At 44.5% G+C, this 23736-nt stretch overlaps 1 protein-coding gene across 1 annotated transcript in view; it reads right to left on the bottom strand.

Annotated features, from left to right (window-relative positions):
• Positions 1-12933: 12933 nt before the first annotated feature.
• Positions 12934-23736, bottom strand: part of RNF112 (ring finger protein 112) — a 231936-nt gene continuing 221133 nt past the window's right edge. The window contains exon 14 of the mRNA XM_085618642.1: positions 12934-15290. Coding sequence (XP_085474768.1) covers positions 14736-15290 — 555 coding nt within the window. The 3' untranslated portion in view covers positions 12934-14735. The remainder of the gene's footprint in view (positions 15291-23736) is intronic.

Below are 23736 nucleotides of genomic sequence, written 5' to 3'. Positions count from 1 at the left end.
TTGGTAAGATGTGTTTAGCCACTGGAATGAAATGGCCTGATGTCTTGCCTCTAGTGCTTATGACTATTAGGTCTACTCCAGATAGAACCACAGGGTTGAGTCCACATGAAATATTGATGGGACGTGCGATGAGACATGCATTCGTGCCTGTCAACAAGTTGATGACAATAACTGATGACATGATTTTGGATTACTGTAAAGGCCTGGCTGACGCAGTTCATTCTGTGTTTCACCAGGTTGGAGAAGACGCTACCACACTTGAGAAGAAGCAAGCCCATGATCTGAGTCCAGGGGACTGGGTGAGGATTAAGGTGCACTGGAGAAGAAATTGCTTGGTTCCGAGGTGGGGAAGGCCAAGGCAAGTCATTCTGACTACGACAACTGCAGTAAAGTGTGCTGGTGTGAAGAACTGGGTTCATGCAAGTCATACTCTGAGAGTTCCAAATCCGAAGGATGGGACTGGTAAAGAGTATTTTGAAGAGTCAGACTCCAGTGATGATGCAGAAACTGAACCAGTGAGAAGAAAAAAGAATCCTGAAAGGGGGGAAGGAGAAAGAGAGTCAGGTGATTCTTTTTTCTGTCCAAGAGAGGCTTCAAGGGAAACATTGAGAGTCTCAGAGGAGAGATCAGATTCTGTAAGAGTGCCTGAAGTTCCAACAAACAGTGGAGAAGAAAGAGGAGAAGAGAGCAATTCCACAGAGACTACACCTGAGTCAGATGAGGAGGTTGAAAATCCACTTGAGATTACACCTGAAGAAGCAGGGTCAGTAGAAGATAGAGAGGGACAGATTGCGGAAGACCCCCGAGGAGGTGTAGGGGACATTCCTGATAAGCTAGGTGAAGGGACAAGTAGACAGCAAGAATATTGCGTGTCGGAGACCCGAGGAGGGACAGAATTAGGAAAATCTCAATCGGTGGTGGAAAAGACTGTGGAGCAAAAGAGAATTGTTCATGGACAAGAGGCAAATGAGACAGAATCAGATGAGAGTGAGAATGAGAAATCAGAGGGTCGAGTTCTGAGAAAGAGAACTTGGATTGGAGAGAGAAATAATAAAGAAGTAAGACCGAAAAGGAGTGTAAGAGGAGATCTTTGGCCTAACAGAATAAAGAGGCTAAGGTACAGACTGACACGAGCAAGTGCAAGTTCAAGTTCATCGAAAGCCGAACAGGTGAACGAGGTGTCAAGTCAGAATCAAGCAAAGGGTGATAAACAAAAGGTCTCAAAAGAACCAGAGGAGATCAAGAGAATCAGGAAACCTAACCAGAAGTATAGGTCACCGGAATGGACGTATGTGGCACTGTCTGAAGGTGAAGAGGCAGAGAGTCAAGGAAATCCAGAGGGGACCGTACGAGAAGTGGTTGAGGAGGAAACTGTTGGAATCCTGAAAGTTATCCTGACTGACATTGGAGAAGAGTCGGATGCACAGGATGTTGTTGAAGATCTGATACAATTTGATGTTGCTGGAGAAGAAGTGAAAAGTGATGAAAATCCAAATTGAGTGAACTAAAGGAGTCACTTGGAGAAAAGTGAAGAGAAGAAAGTCTAAATTAGCTGTCTGAAAAAATCTAGTGTTTCAGTAGAGGAGTAGAAGAGGCTAAGTCAAAAGACACTGCCAAAGTAGTAAAATGGCTAACACAGAAAATAATCAAAGTAGATGTGCCTTCTTGAAAAGATGGTGTAGAATGTGCTGCTGCTGTACTGGATTATTAATGCTATTATGGGGTGTACTAGCTTTATTAGTTACTTTTAGGGTTACAATAAATACTTTTGGAATATATGCTGAGAATATGACTAACATAGAGAAGAGTTCACAGAAAGTAGTTCCAACTAGAAGTAGTAACATTTACATACATAAAGATAGGTCAATTAATGATTTTTCTAGCAATGTTTTTTCAAAGTTGTTGTACGAATACGTAAAGACAATGGAAGTTAGGGATTGCTACGTTTGTATGCAATTACCTGCATCCGTTTCAGAAGGTGTTACTTATCACCATTTACCAGCTACGTATGGGATTTCATGTAGTGTGCTAAGTAGTGTTTTTTATTTGTTAGGGAAAATAGATTATGAGATGTCTAACAAAGATAACGTTTTTGGGCAATTACCTATGGATAAGAAGCTGAATCCAGCTAAAGAAGCTAACATTTTTGGTGAGATTTTTATTGAGGCAGAAGAATTATCATTAGATTACATTTTTAGAAATAATTTAACTTGCAGTTTGAAAGAAGAGGAAATAGCTTTTCTAGACTTGGTAGAGAAAATAAGAGTGAGCATGCATGAAAAGGCAGGGAAATATGAAGTGAGTGAGACAATATGGGATATTGAGATGGGAAAAGAGTTGAGGAATGGGGCCAGTCCAACTTTGGCTTTAGATGCACCACAGAAGGGTAAACTATGCATTACCAGAAGGAGATCCCAATATGATAATCATTTTGTTGGGACTAGTGAGTGTCATGATACATACTTTATTGCAACAGGATGGGGTTTTAAAGGTGGTGAAGATCCAGTTTTCCCGGGAGTGTATTATATTTGTGGGAATAAGGTTTATTATAGGTTGCCTGACCATTGGTATGGCACGTGTTATGTTGGCCTGGTCTTTCCAAAGATTTTTCATATAGATAAGATAGAAGATATAGAACACATTAATCTACTAACACGTTTTAAGAGAGAAACTTGGTCAGAAATTGTAGGTGATATTTTTGGAGCTTTAATTCCAGCAGTGGGAATTTCTTTAAATGCATATGGAATTCGGAAACTGTCAACAGTGGTGGATCGTTTATCGACAAGTACCGCTGGAGGGTTTCTGTTGGTAAATACGGAGATGATTGCCGTACGTGCCATGTCTATGCAAAATCGACTTGCCCTTGATATTTTATTAGCCAAGGAGGGTGGAGTCTGTGGAATGCTGAAAGTTCAACATTGTTGCACTTACATTCCTGACGAAAGCAGAGATCTAAAGGTCTATATCAAAAATATTACTGATTTGCATGAAGAATTGGTACCACTGGAAGCTGAAAGTATTTGGACTAAAATGGCTAATAAGCTACTTGCTGTTAAGAGTTTTATTGCTAAGATAGGTAGTACCATTATTGGTAAAATATTATTTCCTTTGACATGTGTGATTGTTGCCTTATTGATGCTTAGATTAGGGTGTTTGTGTTGTAAAAACAGGGGAGGGAAAAAGAGAATAATTAGAGGAAATATTGCAAAGAAACAAAAGAGGTCAAAGAGAGATCCACAAGAAATAGAATTAGAAGAATTGAGGGAGAGTGTTTACTTGGAGTCGAAGAGGGATGATGAAAGAGAATCTGGCGTTTAATGTTGTGTCACAAAAGACATTTTCAATTTCTCCTAAAAATTGGGACTACATTTTTTTTTTTTTTGGGTTGGTTTTTGTGGTGATATATATCACCAAAGGGGGGATTGCTGGAGCAGGGTTTTCTATTGAAAATTTATTGAGATTTAAACTCCAGTTTATGTTATATGTCATGATTAAAATTACTGATTTATAATCATTAAAATACTAACTTTGTTAGAAGTCTTGACTAATCAACATTACTAATGAGAGAAATAACACGCGGGAATGCGTTTATTTTGCTTTATTAATACGTGAACTAAATTGGTGAGCAAATTAATTAAATGAGTGTCGCAAAAGTGCTATTTGTTTCGTGTTTGCGCTTTTAAATAACGTGCTCTAATGCTTCTTTGTGTTGCAGACAGCTAGATAATTACATACACATAAGGGTATTAGTGGGGATTAACACTGTATAATCATTACGATGTGGTAACGTTGTTTTGTGTTTCTTTGAATTAAGATGGTCCGTTTTGGCCTAAACCAAGATGGCCGCTATTTACAGCCTGCACTCGAGTGACTGAAACTTGACGAGAGGCTTTGCTGAACATGGTTGGAAGTCACCTGACCACAGCCTCTGTCTGAATTAAAAGTTTCCGTGAGGACAGCAGCTCCGGGCTTGTTTCCATTTGCCCTTGGAAAAGAATAAAGCCACAATGAACTGTGATAAACCTGGTGGCTTCGCTATGGTTCCAAGGAAGAGCATTCATGAATGTATCGATTGCCTAGCTTGAGTTTCCTTCTTCCGTGTTTTTATTTTTGTGATTTTTTCAGAGCGGAGGTTTTCTAAATGTTGCCAGACAACATCCTTTCCTGCTCGCTTTGCTCAGCGGCTCAACGGACGTTTAGAGTTTGTTTGTTACTTTTATTTTGTAAGTTTTACTATAAATGATGTTAGACTAGAGAGGGTCTAAGGCCACTTCTTCCTGAACCTATGCTCGTGAGGATCGATGCTGATCGAGAGGACGGCGACTCGGGAGACTTTACTGAGAGACCAGTCCTGACCCATTTAGCTAGAATAGGTAACTATGAGTATAATGTTTTTGCTATTGATTGACTTTCATTTGAACTAATTTAGATAAAAGTTGACATTTGTTTGAATTCCAGTGTCGGGTGGTTATTTCCTTGTCATTTATTGAGTTATAAATGTATTTCCTATGTTTTAAATCATGACTCAGGACAATTTCTTTAAGGTCGCATTGACCTCGCTTTAGATGCAGATTGGTTTAGGTTTCTCTCATATATTTAGTGTGGATAGAGTAATAGAATGGATGTCAGTGTGATGGGCCCTAGCGTATGATGAGTGTATGTGCGTGCGACTGTGGATTTACTCTGTCCGTGGAAGTAGGGAGAATTTATATGCTCCGATCTGCAGCAGCGTCACTGGGGCCGTTTTCACGCCTGGCCCCGGAGGGGAGTGAGCGCAAGGGGGGGCTCTGAGGAACATCTCCCCCCGCTCTGATTTCTGTCCTTGAGCCGCCACAGGGACGGGTTGTCACACCGTGCGGCGACTCCTGCCCGACCGGTCGCTTCTGGTCCCTGTCGTCGGTGTCCTTCCTCTCCACGACAGCCACACAGCTACTGCAGTCCCCGGCTCCACCTCTGTGACTAGGCCTCAAGCTACTGCGCTTATAACTCCGGCATCCGATGTCGTCGGGAGGCCGGAGTTTCCGCTAGTGGCGCCGCTTGATCTCCTCTCGCCGTTGCGGTGTTTCACAGGCAGGATATGTTACAGGATGCTGGGCTTAGGTCTGGGATCGGCGGAGCCGAGGTCTCACACGGCCATCTTGGTCCAGTGCGTGGCTCCTCCTCCGCCTTCGGGCTGATTGATGTACTTTGTAAATATATTTAAATACAAATACTGTGAAGGCACAGGTGCAGGACCCTGCTCTGTTGTTGGTCCTCTTGGAGGGGCATCCTGAGGACAACTGCTTGCACCCAGGTGCTCTGGCGACCGTTCTCTTCATGTCCAATCTGGGGCTATTATTATGACTTGGGCCTGATCATTTCTGATCTTCTTCAGAATTTGGGGCAGGAGTGGTATAGGCAGGAAGGCGTACAGGATTCCCGGGTTCCACTCTATGCAGAACACTTTTCCAAGAGAGCGCTACTTTGGAGAAGCCAACACAGAGAAGCGCTGATATTGCACGTTCTCTGCAGTGGCGAATAGATCGAGCCAAGGTTCTCTCCATTTGCAGAAGAGACCATGCCCCACATTTGTGTGTAACTGGCACTCCTTATATGCTAGGTGTCAAAAGGGGATCTCGTCTGTCCTAGCATTTAAAGATCCTGCCAGGTGGTTTACAACCAGGAATCCCTTGATGGTTCAGCCATGCCAGAGACAGGGTCCAGTACCCACACCGCCCTGCTTGTAGCAATATCACATTGCAGTGATGTTGTCCATAAGCATTTGACCCACCATTTGAACAGCCAACTCAGATGGCACTCAAACCCTACTTTTAATTAACATCCCAGTGTCCTGTATCCCCAACTCCCTTCCTTGTTTTCCATAATGTGGTATTTCTGGCTGTTTGTGCTTTCCTCCCCAGGGTCCAAATCAAAAGGCAGGCCCTGGAGAACTGCTTGGCCACAGAAGGCACTGCAAGGAGAAGTGAGAAGACAGAGAGGTCTTTGGCACCAGAGGTGAGCAGGTCCATCTGAAAGGAGGATGTGGGTAAAGGCCTCTATCCGAATGGCGTTGTGTGCTCATGTCTTATGACTGCAGACACTATGCTAGGCATGGGTGACATTTGTATCTCAGATTAGGGTAACTTAGTATCTTTCTTCTGAAGAGGCATACCACAGATGCAGCTTTTTTTTTTAAATTCTTTTTCATTTTGTCAAATATAACATCGTTAAGGCAGAGGTTTTCCATCCGTTGGATATACACAATATTCAGCAGTAGTTCACAATTCCAACACTTTGCTGCGTTAAAGTGCAATACATCAAATTCATACCCCTTAGCACATCCTGAACATCCTCCACCCTCCTTAGTGGTCCCCATCAGAGCTCTCATCCGCTTGTTTTTTTGGTGGGTCACAGATGTTACCCCTATATTTGTTCCACCTCCCCCATAGCTTGTTCCATTTTTGAGAGCAGCCGCGGTTAGTGAACACTGTTCTCTCTGCCACCATAGCCGTGTCCATATCGCTACACCATGCGCTAAGCGAAGGTACCGCCTCCGCCCCCCACTTCTGCGTTATGTTGGGCTTAGCCATCATGACCCCCAATGTCGCCCAGTCTTGTGCCAACTGTGTTAAGTCATTTGGTTCCCAAACATTTAGCAGACAACTCCTGGGCTCCGGCAAGAGGGACACTCCTTCTGCCTGCGAAATCGTCCTCATCACTTTCACCCAATAGACCCTAATCTTCGGGCATTGCCATATGGTATGATAAAAGGCGCCCACCTCCACACATCGCCTAAGACAATATGGGTGCGAGGCTCTACCCTTCTTAAACATGATGCATCTGGTGTAGTAGGTTCGGTGCAAAATTTTGAGCTGCACCAATTTGAGTCTCGAGGGTATACCCACTTCCCTTGGGGGAGGACAGCGCCTCCTGCCACGCTGTGTCATCCAGGTCACCCACGTTGCAGATCCATTGGTCCCTGAGTGGCGTTGTGGGGTCCGGTAGGTTGTTTACTAACTTGCGGTAAGTAAATGACGTAGCCCGCTTATGCATGTAGTCTGTTAGTAACCTATCCTCCATAGGGGACAGAGGCAGCTTTTAATGGGTGGTTGTCTGGTACAAAAGAAGCATAGAAAAACGCCTTCTTAGCGCTCTCTGGTTTCCTGATCCCAGGTCTGATTAGCTCATTCAATTGAGGTTTCTTTCTTTTCATTATGGTACTTCTAGTGTTGTAACTAGGACATCTAAGCCTACAACAAAAAGACTGCAAAGAAAAAAAACGGAACTGAATGAGATGTCCACTCAAGAAACTGGGATACTTGGGATCTGCCATCTATGTATCACTCTTGGATAGCCCATGTGCTCATTTCTGAGGGACAAGGGGGACCCATCATTGCAGTATTCTGCATCCTAAGTGTTGCATTGCTATGTTCTAGGTGGTCCTCCTGATTTCCAAAGCACCAAGGAAAATGAGTAGTCAATAACTGTCTGATCCTTCAGCTGTGAGCTCGCAGGCAAATATATCTATAAGGGCGAGGCTTCATGAGAGGTCTGCCTGCAGACACTGTGGAGACGAGCCAGTGCCTTTCATTCCGAGTAACTTTCTCTATACTGTCCTAGTTATTTCTTCAACAGTTCCCCATTATTTCCAACTCCAAATGTCTTATTTATTTTTATTTTATTTTAAAAGTTTTATATAGCGCGAACATAACCCAAAGGGGTATCGGAGCGCTTTGCATATGGGTTGAGGAAGACAAGGCAAATATCTGAGGGCGGGAGGAGGGAAAAGCCAAACCAAATACAACAGGAACAGCAAAGCAATTTGCAATAGGAACATAGTGACCAAAACCAAATACATAGGAACAGGAAAGGCAATATGCAGCAGGAACGCAATGCTATATTGGAGGGAGCCGCGGGTCGTAAAAGATGCCAGGTCGTAGCAAAAGCAGCTAAACCGGAACCGAGGCAGGAGGAGAACAAGTTCTAGATCAGCGCATTGGACATTAGAAGGGCCTTAACTTCCCTTTTGAAGGCAAATGTTGAGGGAATCGGTCTTGTTTCCACTGGTAAGGCATTTCAAATTCTTGGGACAATGCCAGAGAATGTGCGATTGTATGTTTTTTTAATTTCTTTAGCTTAAGCAGCATTGTGCTAGTGCTCCTTGAGGGGCGGTTGCCACCGGAGAGTTCTAGCTTGTTTTTCAGGTAGAGTGGTGTACTGAAGTGTAGGGCTCTATGAGTCATACAAGCAATTTTTAAGTGGATCCTTGCTTCAAATGGAAGCCAGTTGAGCGATTTCAGGTCAGGAGAGATGTGGTTGGTTTTCTTGGAGCCAGTGATGAGTCTGGTCACCGCATTGAGTGATGCTCTGAGGGGGGCTAGACTGAGTTTTGGGAGTCCGCATAAAGTAGTACTGTCGTATTCTAGTCGTGAGATGACCAATGCTTGCACCGCCAGTTTGAAGTCCTCTTGTGGAAGGTAGGGTTTGAGTTTTCTGAGGAGGCGTAGTTGGAAGTTCGCTCCTTTGGTACATGTTCTGATGTGGCCTTGCATGTTAAGGTTCTTATCTAGCACCACTCCTAGTGATTTCGTGGAGTCAATTATGTGTGGTGTATAGTTGAGAGCAGTGAGGTTACTTAGAAATTTCACAGCAGTGGGGCTTTGCTTAGAGGGTGAGATGAGTAGGAATTCCGTTTTGAGGGCGTTTAGTTTGAGGTGGTTAGTGGTTAGCCAGTTGATTGTTTTGAGCAGGGTTCCGTTGAGTGACTTTATGTCGTCTGGGGTGGATATTTTCCTGTACAGTTGGGTGTCATCAGCATACATGTGATAATGTATGTTAGATGCTTTGAGGATTACACTTAGTGGTTCAATGAAAAGGTTAAGGAGCGAGGGGGAGAGTGAGGAACCTTGGGGGACACCCAGCATGCAGGGGCTGGATTTGGATAAAGACTGGTTGGATTTGACTCTTTGCGTTCTGTTGGTGAGAAAGGAGGCAAACCATTTTAGGACCGTGCCTGAGAGCCCCATCCTGCATTCACGTAGGTTAAGTAGATTGTCATGATTGACTGTGTCAAAAGCAGGAGAGATCAAGTAGTATTAGTAGGCATGTTTAGTTCTGGTGAAGCAGAGTAAGAGCGTCATCAACAATGTGGGTGATGGCCGTTTCAGTGCTGTGGCCGGGGCGGAAGCCTGATTGGAATTGGTCAAGGAGTTGGAATTGCTCAATCTGATTGTGCAATTGAACATGAACACATTTTACCAGGAGTTTAGTGAGGGTAGGGATGTCTGTGATAGGTTGGAAGTTATTAAAGTCTTCAGGGTCCGCCGTGGGTTTCTTGAGAATAGGGAGCACAAGGCCTGCCTTCAGGTAGTCAGGGATTTCACCTTGAAGAAGAGAGGTGTTGATGATTTTGGACCAAAGAGGGACCAGTGATCCTAACATTTCTTTGAAGAAGTTATTGGGAAGGGGGTCATTGAAGTGGTTAGAAGGTTTCAGGGTCGAGAGTATGTTGAGGATGGCTGTGTTATTGAGGGGTGTGAATTGATTCCAGGAGGCATTGTTTTGGGGGGAGAGACATGGCGGTGTGGTTGGTGTCGTGGGTAAAGAGGGGTCAGGGGAGGGTTTGAGTTCAATTAGAGCAGACTTAAGATCTGATTCGATCTTGCTCGCTTTACTGAGGAAGAAGTATGCAACCACATCACAGTTCGGTTGCGGGCAGGAGACGAGTAGGAGGTGTTATTGGATTGTGACTTAATAAGCTGAAAAAGCTGTTTCGGGTGATTTTTGGCTTTGTCCAATTGGTCTATGAAGAAGGGTTCTTTTGCGGTTCTACTGAGTTTGTTGTATCTGCTTCTTTTTAGTCTTAGTAATTTTAGGCGGGCCATGGATGGAGAGGATCTCCAGGCGCGTTCTGCAAGTCTCAGGCGGTGTCTGTCAGCATTTAGGCTGTCATTGAACCATGGTTTGGAATCTTTGATGGGTATTCTTTTTAGTTGGAGGGGGGCGGTTGCATTTAGGGCAGACATCATGGCGATGTTATAGTGTTCAGTGAGGTCGTGGACGTCCGGCATGTTATTAGGCGGTGGTAGGGAGATGTTACAGAGCGATATGAGCTCATTCACGTTTGTATTATGGAGTGACCTTTTCCACTGTTTTTGTTTTATTGGTTGTGAACTTTTGGGTTTCCAGCTCTCAAGGATGCGGAAGTTGATGTAGTGATGGTCCGACCAGTCACAGGGGTGAATAGAATCGAGGTGCATGATGTTAGGGTTGGACATAATTAGATCAAGGGTGGAGCCTAGGTTGTGGGTGCACTTTGAGGCATACCTACTATATAAATCATCAACAGATATTGGCCCAAGTTTGTTTTAGCTTATCTCCAACAACCATGTGATGCTAAACTGGGTGTGCGATACAAAATGCAATGGTGATCAACTTGCTAGCATTATAGGTGCTTTGTGCTGAAAGAGGCAACTGCCAGTTGGAAAACACCGTGAATTATGCAGAACCCTTTCTGGTTGTCAATGTCTGTACTTTTTTTGTGCAACCTGTTGGTCTGGAGATGGTAATCTTCAACATGACCGGCTTTAAAAAAAAAATTTATTGTGCTTTTTATACCGAAGGTAGCGTATGACCAAAAGCGCTGGAACTATGTGGCCAGCCTTGCGATTCAGCCCTCTTATGTTTTGTTCAATCATACGTCTAATTTCAACAGTGGCCTTTCATGCCAAGATTACTGGGTAGAGGGCTTTTATGTTTTTCGATTGCTTGTCAACACAGCGATAAACCCAGATGGGTGGAACATACATCCAAGGTGACCCCTGCAAACCAAAGTTCTACTCAGAAGCCCACAGCCAGCTCTTTCGAAGGTCAGGATGCCTAATACCAAGGCTGCAAAGTCTTGATTTCACATCATGCCTCTTTAATCCGCCATCAGACACCCCCCTGCACCTTTACCTCACTCTTGCAGGTTCTTTGTCTACATTGCTTTCTCCCTATGTCACTGTTTTCCCATCTTTCCCTTTTTTAGTTTTTTTCTCTCCTGCTCTCGATCAGTCTGGTAAGGCACAATAAGTACCGGGGGCCCAACCTGCAACCTTCAGCTCAAATTAAACACAGCCCCTTCCTCACCAAGTAATGGGAATGCCAAAATGATGGGCACGATATTTGTAGTTCGAGATAAGTTTTTACTAAAAACCCATGCGAGATAAGCAGATAAAGTTTTCCCTGTGAAACATGCTCAGTCCCTTCGAGGTCTGATCTTTCATGCTCTTGCTTGAATGTCGGAAGTTGAGAGCTGATTTTATGTTGGGTGATGTGTGTGTACCGTAAAAATTATTACCATTTGCAAGGATGAAATGGACTTAATGAGAGCGGGTGGAACGTCACTGTCATGTAGATACCCCTGAGATCTAGATCTTGCATGACATCTTCATGTTCTCTCCTTTTTCATTTTCTCTCCTTTCTCTACCTTGAGACTGAACAAGGTGACAGAAATAAATACCGCTATAGTTTGCACTGAAGCGCGCAGTTCTGCGAGCTCGGTTAGCATCCTAAGGGACTCTGTTGACACCTAAAAATCCCATAAAGTTTTAGGAAAAACAACTAGGCTTCGCCACCCCAATCATCCATCAGCTGGATATGACCAACATGTGACCCAGTAACCTATTTGAACAGCTAAATGCTTTCTGGGTAAATCTCCTTGGTTGCCCGAGATTTCACTGGTTCAGATGTCCTGTAGAGGTTGCATCTGGGTGGCATTGGCAACGTTGCTGACCTCCAATCTGGCCTAATGCCATGAGGGAATGTTATGCAGGAAACAAGGGGCTAGGAAATTATGGTCCACACCCTGTGCAACCCAAAGCTCAACACTTTCACCTTGGTACAGGCTTAGATATATTATGACACCACGACATGATCACCCACAAACTCAAGTTTTCATTCCATCTACTGAGAAAAAGGAAATAAATATGCCCCTCAATAGCAAGTACCATTTTAGGGCTGCACTATATTTATCACAGAGGTCAAAATTAATCTCACTTCACCAGGATTGAAACAAGACATTAATCCTAGCTGCCGCATTAGTTTATTTTTAATTCATTGAGCAGAGTTAGAAAAGGCTTAGCTGCAAAAGATTTATCGGGATTTGAAAGGAACGTGTGTTGGGCATCCAGGTAGCTAACCTGAAGCCTGCTATGGAAGGGCTACTTGCCTGAAGAAGGGTTTGCCTGACTAACTGCTATCATATCAGGTCTGAGGATCAGAGATGGCAAATTGGGACAGCAAGTGAATCGGATTGGGGAAAGGCGTTAAAAACCAAAGGAACTGTGAGCATCTTCCAGTATAGGATATTCTATTTAAATCATTTGAGTGTCCTCCTTTGACAATCCCAGACCTTTATAGCAATACAATCGAAAACTCACCTGTGTTTGAAAACGTGTTGCTTCTGTTCCTTCTTGACAAACATTCGGGGCTAGCGACAGTCTGGTGTGCACATGCACCACAGGGAAGTATTGTATCTTGTTGCCTACGAACGCTATGTCCCCTGCCTGCAGGGTTCCCTCCCCCGCCTGCTATCCTTTACATTCCAGGTTCTGGATATCTGTTCTATGTTCCATTTCTCCAGCATGTTCCTCTATGAGTTATCACTTGTTCTATTCCTAGTTTTATATAGCGCGCACTTGACCTGAAGGCAACGGGTATCAGAGCACTTTACATGAGCACCAGTTGCGTTACACAAGGATACATTCATTTTTGTTAGGCACTTTAATTGTACTTTTGTAATTCTGTAGCGTTGGCTTCTGCTCCTGTCGCCTCATCACCCGAAGTGTGGCATCTGCTGAAAAAAGACTTTTACGTTACCACGTAATTACCACATATAGCAGTGATTCTCTAACTCAAAGACTGAGTTTGGCAGAAATCGTTTCTCATGAACATCCAAATCAAAGTAGTACATTTTCTTAAACAGCTTTCATAAAACAGCTGGTATTTATTCACATAGGCTACAACACAATTAAGTTAGGCTTTGGATGCAATGCGTCATTTTCCAGTTGCAAGATGATTTCCCTGGCTGAAAGTAAGTAAAAGTTTGATGGGACATTTGTTGCTCCACTGAGAAGACGGGAGATGATGTCCTTCTTTGGTTTTTATTGCTGCATCAATTAGATCCGGGCTATGTGCTACATTGTTGAAATGAAGCATTCCCCCAGTATAACAGAACAAGATCTTTCTGTGTCTTGTAGATATTGCCTGACATGACCTCATCAGCTGTGTTCTAAGGAGAACAGAAGATAAGCATCTTCCCCCAAGAGCCTGGTCAGGCTGTAATTCACACAAAAGGTCTTATCGCTTTAAGCACACTGCGAGATCAACAGTAAACCCCAAGTTGCTTATTGTCTCTAATCTATCTAACACCCTCCCTTCATGCCATGGTAATTGGCATATTTTCCAGTTTCACTTCCCTGCTTGAAGCTCTGCTCTGACATGAGTTCTTCCATCATGTTGCTCTATCTGATTGTCATAAAATGTTTCTTGCCACAGCTTCCAGTGCTCCTCTTCCTGCCACAGTGACAACCATATAAATCATTAATGTGACATTTCACCAGTTCATCATTTTGTGCTGCTTAACCCTCAATATCTACCATCTTCCTCACTCTTGTTTTCTTTGTGTGGTATCTGTCTCATATCTCACATCCCTTCAGTCTCCATCACTTTACTCTTACCAATTATTCAATAAGAAGTGTTGTCCTCCCCAATCACCACCGTTCCTTGGTATTGTGCCCGTACGCCCCACAACCTGATCTCTTCTCATTCAGATATTTTCAGATCCTTACCAATGCCCTTCTACTCCCTCTGATCCCCATCATCCCCTCAGCAGTCCCTCCCTGCATATCTGCTCTTCACATTGCGCCATTCCCCCCCCCCCAATCACTCCCCAGTGCATGGGGCAGCAGCAGTTGGGTACTTTAACTTCCTTCTTAAATCCCCATGACCTTCATCTACCAAGGAGGACTTCATGGATAGTCACCAGGGCGTCCGATCAGCATTGCATGCAGTGACCATTCTTCTAGCACCAAAAAAAAGATGAACAACTTTAAACTAAAGAGAAGAGTTAGACATCAATGCATTTAACTGGCTCTGCCCTAGGTCTAGCAGTCCTTTGGATTCACTGGTCTTGCAGATATCTGTCCATCTTGCTAGAGTCCCTTTGCCTCTATTGAAGTTGCTTCTACATCATCTTCTCCAGCATACCCTGTTATCGCCATTCATTTGTTTAGATCTACTGCCTTCATTGCCTTCCTCTGTTTAACTGCTTTCCATCCCCTTTCCTTCTACTTTTATCCCTCCTGTAACTCCCCTTTCCGATCTTCCTTTTGATTGGTTTTCTGGTCCCAGGTCGTCTGCCTTCTTCTACTCTACATCCCTGGGGAGTAGCAGGCTAGTCATGTTGTCTTCTCTCCCTCTGCCTCCTCAGAACATCCTCTTACCTTTTGATTAACATAACTAAAACCGTGCAACCTCTTTATCGGGTGGCTCAGAAAGTGCTTTAGTAGTCAGTGCATTCGACAGGGGCTCTTTTGATCTAGTCTAATTCTTTTTTACTTGCTCCTTTCCACTCTTATCTCCACCTTTGTTTTTACAAAGTTCAACAAGTGTTTTCACTGTGGCTTCAAGAAGCACCAACAGCCCCCTTGATGGTGTTCTGCTGCCACTACATTAAGGTTAGTTCTGAGTTTGCAGTGTCTGAGAAGCCTGCTTTAAGCCGAAGGGTTCAGGTGCAGGAGACGAGCTTCCTCCGACAGATCTACAAATCCAGGAGGATCGCCGCCATCTCCGTCACTGTCTAAAAAGTTGTTGTTGTCGAGGCCTCCATCATCATCCTTTAGGCTCCTAGCCTCCTTCTTCCCAATCTGATTTCCCACCCCAGCCCCTAGACCACCCCCAATAACAGCAAAGGTGCCTGTTCCAGCCACAGCACCTGCCGCAACCACTGCAACCTCAGCAGCCACAACCACCCCTGCCACCACACCACCAACCACCCCTCCGGCTAAACCGATTGTGCCTACACCTACAGCCACACCAGCCTTGATGGCGCTGATCTTAAACCGCTTGGTGTAGGCTGCCATGAAGCGCTCCATGTCAGTTCTCATCCGGCTCTCTAGCTCCAACTTCAGGTCCAGCTTCTTAAACTCATCCCCCTCCAGCACTGTCTCAGAGTGTCTCATCAGCTCAGCCATTTTGTCCTTCAGCCGCTCTTTCATCTTGCTGGGGGATGTCTTCAAATTAGTAAATATGGATTTGGAATTCAGGTCCTGCAGTAAGGAGGTAAACATATGTCTCAAACTTTACAGGGTCTGTCAGGTGATAGGCATGCCACATACAGCTAACATTGATATGCGAGTGAGATGCAGACAAACTCAGAATCATTGCAAAGTCAAAACATTAACAGAGTTGTTACTGAGGTTCATGTACAGAGGAATTGTTACTTTGCAGATACCTGCTCAAATATTGTGGCCTAGCCACATCCTATACTCTCAGTGCTACCTTATCAAACCTAAACAGGAATTGCTATTAAGCCCAAACTTACAGAATTAATAATACCGAGTTGACAACCCAGCTGAGAACTCCGGCATTCCGTCCCACTCCTATAAACAGCATAATAGGGAGCTCGTTCAACCTTCTGTCTCAAGAGACCTTCACCAATCACATCAAATTGATTTTGTTTCCCAAAAATCTTATTGGCATTTTCTTCATTTTAGTTAACATAACAGAATTAGTGATACAATAGGGACAATATTATCGGATGTTTGCCCAAAAGTGTGGCATCTGGGTTGTTGAGAATTTTTGTGCCGAGTGAACATACAACGATACCAAAGGGGATGATGGTCGGAGCGTTTGAGCTAATCAAACACTCACCCCCAGTCAACTGATCTGGGTTTAATCCATCATCATTCTTTAGCTCACTCCACCACCCCAGTGCAGACATGGCCATATGCAAATCAGTCTGACCCTGTGCCTCATGGGAAGAGTCCAGCCCGAACTGCCAAGCCATGTCTTCCCTGGACCGGAAACAAGCATCCTGGGACCAGTTTCGGGTTCTTAACCCTCCTCAGCCAGGCTATCTTGAATCCAGTGGCAAAGTGAGCAAGGGACCCACGTCTGGGCATGCCCAGACGTGGGTCCCGTGCTCTCCATGCTACTGGAATCAAACTATCCTGGCTGAAGAGGGGTTAAACCCCGAAACCGGTCCTAGAATGCTTGTTTCCAGACCAGGGAGGACCTGGCTTGGCAGTTCGGGCTGGACTGTTCCCATGAGGCACAGGGTCAAGACTGATTTGCATATGGCTGGGTTCAAACTGGAACGGCATGGTGAGCAAAAAAACGATGGATTTAGGCCCAGATCTCTGTACTGGGGTGAATGTATGACATTGTTCTGCATTCTGTCCATCAACTCTTTTTTTTTTTTTTGCGAGTGAACATACAACAGCCTATAGATTACTAATATGATCTTGGCGTTCAATTGGTAGAAGGAACAATGGGGAGTGGAGACGGGAGAGGTAACGGACTAGGTTCATACTGCACCGTTTTCTACTTCTGATAAGCAACTGATTGAGCATTAAGGGGTATTATGACTGGGGTGCGCTCTGTTAGTGTTGAAACCTTACCAGTTTAAGGAGGTAGCACCAAGGGGGAATCCCACCAGGGAGGCGGAGGGGGGGGGGGGGGGGGGGAAGGTCACATCGGTGCATCTTCTAGAAACATTGTTCTCGTCACTACCTTCAGGATGGCATCCCAATCCCTAGATATAGGGCCTCTATGAAGGACTCTGGCTTCCTCCCTATCGAGGGCCTTGCTCTCAGCCCCTGCCCACCCTGTAAGCATCTATTCATAGTCAGTAGTGATGCAGATGCACATGCTATGCATACTACTGCCATCTAGTGTTGGGCCCAGACTCTGCAAGTTGTTTCTCTCAAGGACATTTTATGATTGGCATCATGCGTCGTTTCTCCTCCCCCTTAAGGTACTGCACACAATCAACGGCTCCTTTGTTAGATGTTTTTTTTTCCTTTGTCATATACAGAGTGAGGATATAGTCTGCTAGGGTAGCATTTGTTGTCTTTGTGTGCATTCTTCTCACCATCTAATACCTTTCAGGGATGTGGGAGAGAGCATGTGAATCTGCAGTACTACACGCTATGAATAGATGCTTAAAAAGGTATGTAACATACTCCATTCGTAGCATGTGTTGGCTGTAGATGCACATACTATGCATATATTGTAAAGCTGTGCTCCTCTAGCAGTGGCATCAGGCATGAGGTGGTGCGTTTGTTTGAAATAATGTCTGAAGGACTGTTTGTTCAACTAGAGCTTGTTGTCTTGCTTGAACATCCACACAATAATGTTTTGTAAATGTATGTGGGTTCATTCATATTGCTGCTTTGCAAATGTCACTAAGAGGGATATTGCCCAAAATGAGCCCTTGGTATAGTTGTCAATGTTCTTTTGCTTTAGTGGAACAGATTTGGATAAATTTGACAATACATCTTGCCATTCCTGCTTTTGAAATAGCTTTTCCTTTAAGTGGAATTGAAAATTAAACAAACAGATGTTGTGTTTTACTGAAGTGTTTGGTATGTTCCAAGTAGTGCAGAAGTACCCGTTTAACATCCAGTGTAAGCACGTTCTGTGACTGTCTCTGGTTTTGGAAAGAAAACCAGTAACTCTAAAGTCTGATTTAAATGGAAAGGTGATATAACTTTAGGTAGGAACTTTGGGTTTGTGTGTAAACACATTTTGCCTGGGAACACTTGGAAATATGGTTCTTCCACAGTGAGCGCATGTATTTTGCTAACCCTTCGTCGGGATGTTATTGCTACAAGGAAGGTCACCTTCCATCTTAAAAATTGTATTTGACAGTTATGTAGTGGTTAAAATGGTGGCCCCATAACTTGTGTTATGACAATGTTTAGGTTTCATGTGGGTAATGGAGGTGTAAGTGGAGGAAAGCCTCATTTTAATCCTTTCGAGAGGACTTTGATGACAGGAATACGGAAAAGTGAGTGGTGCATCCTGTTTCGTAGGTATTATGCAATGGCTGCTAAATGTAAGCGTATTGAAGTATATGTAAATGTGCCTTTTGTAAGTATAACAAGTAACATACTAGTTGTTGTTCTGTTGTTGAAAAAGGACTGATGTTTACAGACACACAGTAGTGGACAAAACGTTTCCATTTTGCTGCACAGCAAGCCCTTGTGGCTGGTCTTCTGGCCTCCTTGAGGATAGTCATGCATTCTTGAGGTAGATTCAAGTACCCAAACTCTATGACCTTAGGAGCCAGATAGCAAGATTAAGCTGCTGTTTATTGGGATGTCTCACCCTGCCTCTGCTGTGAGTGAGAAGCTTTGGATAGTTGGGTAGCTTCTTGTGATACACTAGGAATAGCTCTAGCAGTGTTGTGTACCATGGCTGCCGAGCCCATGTGTGAGCAATTTGTATTAGGGTCACTGAAGTTGGTCTGAGTTTCCTGACCATATATGGAAAGAGTGGGAGAAGAAGAAAAGCATAAGCAAATATCCTTGACCACTTCATCCATGGAACGTTCCCTCTGGATAGTGGGTGTGGGTATCTAGATGCGAAGCTTTGGCATTGTGAGCTTTCGTGGTGGCAAACAGGTCTATTGCAGTGGTTACCCACCAGTGGCAGTATTGTTGCTGTAATGGAATGTGTATTAGCCACTCATGAACTTGTTGCTGTGTCCTGCTGAGCAGGTCTGCAATGGAGTTCTCCTGCCCTTGTATGTATTGTGCCAGGAGGAGGATTTTGTGTTAGTTTGTCCATTTGCATATAGTCTGCGCTAGCTGTGACAGTTGTATGGAATGGGTCCCTCCCTGTTTCAGGATGTAATACATTGCAGTGCTATTGTCTGTTGGTAGAAGGATATTAGTCCCTGTAATGTTAGTTAGGAACACTTTGAGAGCCATGTAGATGGCTAGAAGCTCCAGCATGTTGATGTGCATTGTCTGTTGTTGTGAAGTCCAGTGTCCCTGAACCGTAATGTCCTTCATATGAGCACTCCATCCCATGAGTGATACATTGGTTGTGATTGTCACCTGCGGGATAGGGTGCTTAAAGGCTCTTACCTTTAGTATGTTTGTGGTGTTCCATCATTATAGTGCCTCATGGACCCTGGGTGAAACTAACACTAGATCTTCCATACCCCCCTCTCCTCTTGCTAAGCACTCTTGGAGAGGTCTCATGTGTAGTCGTGCATGTGGCACTATCGCTGTGCATGATGCCATCATTTCTAGTAGGCACATCACAGTTTTGACTGACAGGTGCCGATCTGGCTACAAAAGACCCAGTTGGTTCTGGAGTTTGAGAACCCTTTGGGGATTGGAGTAAGCTTTTATAAATATTGAATTAAGTATCGCTCCTTGGTATGGTTGTACCTGGGGTGGTTAGTGATGCAATTTTGTTGCATGGAAAGTGAATCCAATTGATGACGTAGGTTGATTGTGTTTTGAGTGTCTAGTAGACATTTGGCTTTAGTTGGACTCTTCATCAACCAATCGTCAAGATGGGGAAAAACATGATATTTTCCCTTCTTAGTTTTACTGCTGCTACAGCTAAGCATTTTGTGAGAACCCTTGGGGCTGTTACCCCAAACAGTAGCACCTTGAATTGATAATGACTTCCATTTACCACGAACCTTAGGTAGTTGCAGTGCGCTGGGTGGATTGGAATGTGAAAGTATGCATCCTTCAGGTCTAATGCAGTCATGAAGTCACCCTTTTGTAGTAGTGGTATTACATCTTGCAATGTGACCATATGGAAGTGTTCGGATAGTATGTATCAATTGAGCGGTCGCAGTTCCAAAATGGACCGTAGTGAGCAGTCTTTAATTGGTACGAGGAAATAAAGGGCGTAGGCTCCTCTGTTGTGATGTTTGAGTGGGACTAGTTCTATGGCCCCTTTTAGTAGTAATGCCTTTACTTCTTCCTTTAACAGATGTAGATGTTGTAGATTAAACATCTGCTGTTTTGGAAGGAAATTTAGTGGCAGTTGAGTTAGTTCTAGGCAATCTCTCTGCCTGATTATTTGCAGTACCCATTGATCTGAAGTGATGTTTGGCAGCAAGTGGTGGAATTGTTGTAGCCTTCCCCTGACAGGTGTTTTGTACTCGGGGGAAAGTGTGGACTAGTCATTTACTTGGTGGTGTGGAGGTGCCCTTGTTGGTGGCACCTTTACCTCGGCCCCTGTTTTTGTAGCCTTCACGATAGAATCCACATCCTTGCTGGCGATATTGCTGTGGTTGGCGCTGACATGAATTGTTTTCTGGGGTAGAGGCTTCTGCTGCCCATTGTCCCTGGTAGCGCCAAAAGGGCTATTGCTTCTGAGATGTTGTCTGTAAGGAACCCATAGATTTGGCTGTGTAAGTGTCCTTTTTTGTGTGCAAATTGTGTGTCCGGAGTGGGCCCAAAGACGTTTTCCCCCATCGAATAGGATATTAATAATATGCTGCTGCACCTCGGGTTTGAATTAGATATGCGTAGCCACGCATGTCTATGGAGCATGAGTGATATATTGATGCCCCTTGTAACAGTGTCTGCTCCGTCCAATGCACATTTAGTTGCTGCATTTGTTATCTGCCTCCTTTCATTTACAAGGTATTCCTCTGGGAAATTTTGCATCAGGTCTTGCATATCATCCCAGGTAGCGCTATTGTATCGGGAGAGTAGGCCAACTGAATTGGTGATCTTCCAGTGGTTTGCGTACCCTGCTGCTACTCTTTTGCCTGCTTCATCAATTCTTTTACTCTGTCTGCAGGAGGCACCTCTCCAGTACCTTGTGCTGCATCTTTTTTTCCTAGCTGTGGTGACAAGGGAATCTGCTGGGGGATGTCCCTGTATGTAAACAGGGTCAGTTGGAGATGGCCTGTATTTATTTTCAATGCGAGGAGTTAGGACCCTGGATTTTACTGCATCTTTAGAGAGGTCTTTTGATACATTGGCAGATATTAAATTGCATGCTCTGTGTGCGAAAGTGTTTCCACTAGGAAGTCATTTGGCTCCTCCATAGTGTGCATGGGGAGTTTGTGGTACTCCTCCGCTCTTTGGATGCCACTGTGGTATGAGGATGTGTCATCTGGAGTGGACCCTTTAGTAGATATAGGCGACCACTATATAGAAAGAGGAACACCCTAGAAGTACTTTGTAGGTCAAAGAGCAAGGGGGAAAAGACAAACAAACTAGAGAGAACTCCCACACGACCTGTATTCCTTGTCTGTAGGCTTGCTAGAGCTCTATGGGCTGACCATCACTAAATGTATTAAGTCATGAACATAGACATACTGATATTTATCATTTTATTACATTTTTAAACTTGTTCTTATTTTTTCAATGAGATTTTCAGGTTATACAAAGCTGAAAACATGTTTGTGAAACCACAAATGATTCACTAATACCAATATACAGTTCTTCCACATTGTAATACATCAGATGTTTATCATAATGAAACACATTAGAAAACAATACATGTGTGTTAAAACATAGTATGCCCCCTAAAGTCAACCGCACAAAAACATTGTAAACTCATACGCAATAGCAAGATATCACACTCATCTCATACATGACCTACCCAACCACAATTACATACACCGATGATAATCATGGAGAGAACACTTAAAAAACATATCCGTAATCATGATGTGGGTTGGGATTTCAAAACAACCAGGTCAACGCACGTTTCGGTGGAATTTCTACTTTACTTCCACCTTCATCAGGACCACCCATTTATTTGTTATAGGTGAGTGGTAGGGGTATCGTTAAATTCTCTACTGCTTTCTTTGAAGGGCCTCTAAAGGCTCACAGAGATTTAAAGATGAAGCCAATATATCAAGCCCGAGGGAAGGATTCGATTTGGGTATATCTGTAGCAGGTTCATCCAATGAGTAGCAGAGGTGTCCAAAAATACAGATTGTGGTCTCTCTCCTTCCATGTGAGAAACACCAGATGCGAGACGAGGCCGCACACAGGCACAGCATACTATGCAGAGAGGCTCTTGGATTAAAACAGCCATATCCAGTAAACAAGGCCGCAACCTGGGTACATGGTGTCCGGAGTAACGCTTCTTGGCTGTAAAAATACAGCTGGCAAGATCAAAGCTTTCACTTAGTCTGTATTTTTGGACACCTACAGAGAAGGAATACAGGTTGTGTGGGAGTTCTCTCTAGTTTTTTTGTAGGTATTGGCGGCTCCATGTCTGGGTCAGGCAGAACCACATCATAATCATCCCATGGGTCAGGGCTATGGTGGGTGTCCTGTGTTCCGTGGGAATCTGTGTCCTGTATCTCCCTCCTCTTCCTCCTCTTGTGGAGGGGGTAAGTGTGTTTGTGTTGACTCTGGGGGAGCTGAAAGCCATTGAGCTTGTGGCCCCGTGTTCCTGTGCCTATGTTTGGTGGAGGCTGTGGCAAGGATTGTTCCTGAGACTGTCTCTTCGCATTTTCTTTACGTTTTTCCTGCATAAATTGTTGCAGTCCTTGCAGACAATATGGCAAAAATGGGGCGACCCTGTGTCCCTCAGAACCTGGGTATGTATATAATGAGCTATAGAACCATTGTGGTCCTTGCGGACAAGGCCTTGGTCTTCATTTGCTCTTTGTGTCAGAGTCTTTTAATACTTTGGAGCCGGTGGTGTGTTCTCAAACTTTGTGTGGCTTTGGAACCCCAGCTATAAGACTTTTCTTCTGGCCAGAGGAGTGTCCATGTTGTGTTCTAGGCCTCGGAACCAAGGACTATTTTGATTCTGATGCCCTCGAGCCCGAGTTTTTTCGGATTTGATGAGTTTCTCGGGGTCACAACCTGCTTGGCATCCTTCGGTGCTGACTTATGCTTTGGTGCCGGTGGCTCAGTTGGTGCAAGCTTGTGCTTATGTGCTGGCATAGTGCCTGAGCCTTCCCCATGCTGTGGCCTTGTTGTCGGACTGGGATCGAGAACATTCTTGTCCCTTCGAGGCTCTGAGTCATGCTCAAGGTGTCGGTCTGAGCCAGAGAGCTGTGGTGCACTATGGCAGGGGTGGTGGTGGTGAGTGGAAGATCTTTACACAGGAGTCATCCGTACTCGCAGTACATGGCATCTTGGTCCTTGGCCCAGATCAAGAGATTAGCCACGACGATGTGAGCCACTCATCATGGACCAAAGCCTGATTGTCAGGTCTCGCCTAGCGGTGCAGCGCGTGCGTTGCTCGCTTTGCGAGGCATGCAGTATACACTATAGGTGAGGGAAGCCCCGCCTACTCCCCCGCCCACTTTTTCATTGGCTTGTGGCTTTGTTGTTTCTAAATGCTGCCTTCTGATTGGTTTAGAGGCTGCTAGTCCCGCCTTATGACGGCCATGTCTTCTTCCACGGCTATTGGCCCCTTTACTGCATGTTTCCTGAGCACTACTTTATACCCGTGCCACCCCTCCCGCTGTACATGCCTTCTCTCCCGCCCCACCCACTCCTGTTTTTCATGCCTTAATCACGCCCGCCAACCCACCCACACTCCCGTCTGCAATGCATTAGATCTTGCATAAATGCGAGTCCTCTTGCATTGCAAATGCTTGTTTAGCAATTGTGGATGTCGATCGCAGTAGGGCTTCATTTGGTAAGCTGTTCGGTTTGTTTTGGGCTTCATTTTAATGGGATTGGGCTTGTCTTACAAGTCAACTCAGATGGAGTATGCTGGGGGAAGAGCAGTGCTGCACGCACTGCTTGCGGT

The sequence above is a fragment of the Triturus cristatus genome, chromosome 7, assembly GCF_964204655.1.
Source record: "Triturus cristatus chromosome 7, aTriCri1.1, whole genome shotgun sequence".
Classification (NCBI taxonomy): Eukaryota; Metazoa; Chordata; class Amphibia; order Caudata; family Salamandridae; genus Triturus; species Triturus cristatus.
The sequence above is the reverse complement of the archived record's forward strand: the minus strand, read 5'-3'. Positions and strand labels throughout refer to the sequence as shown.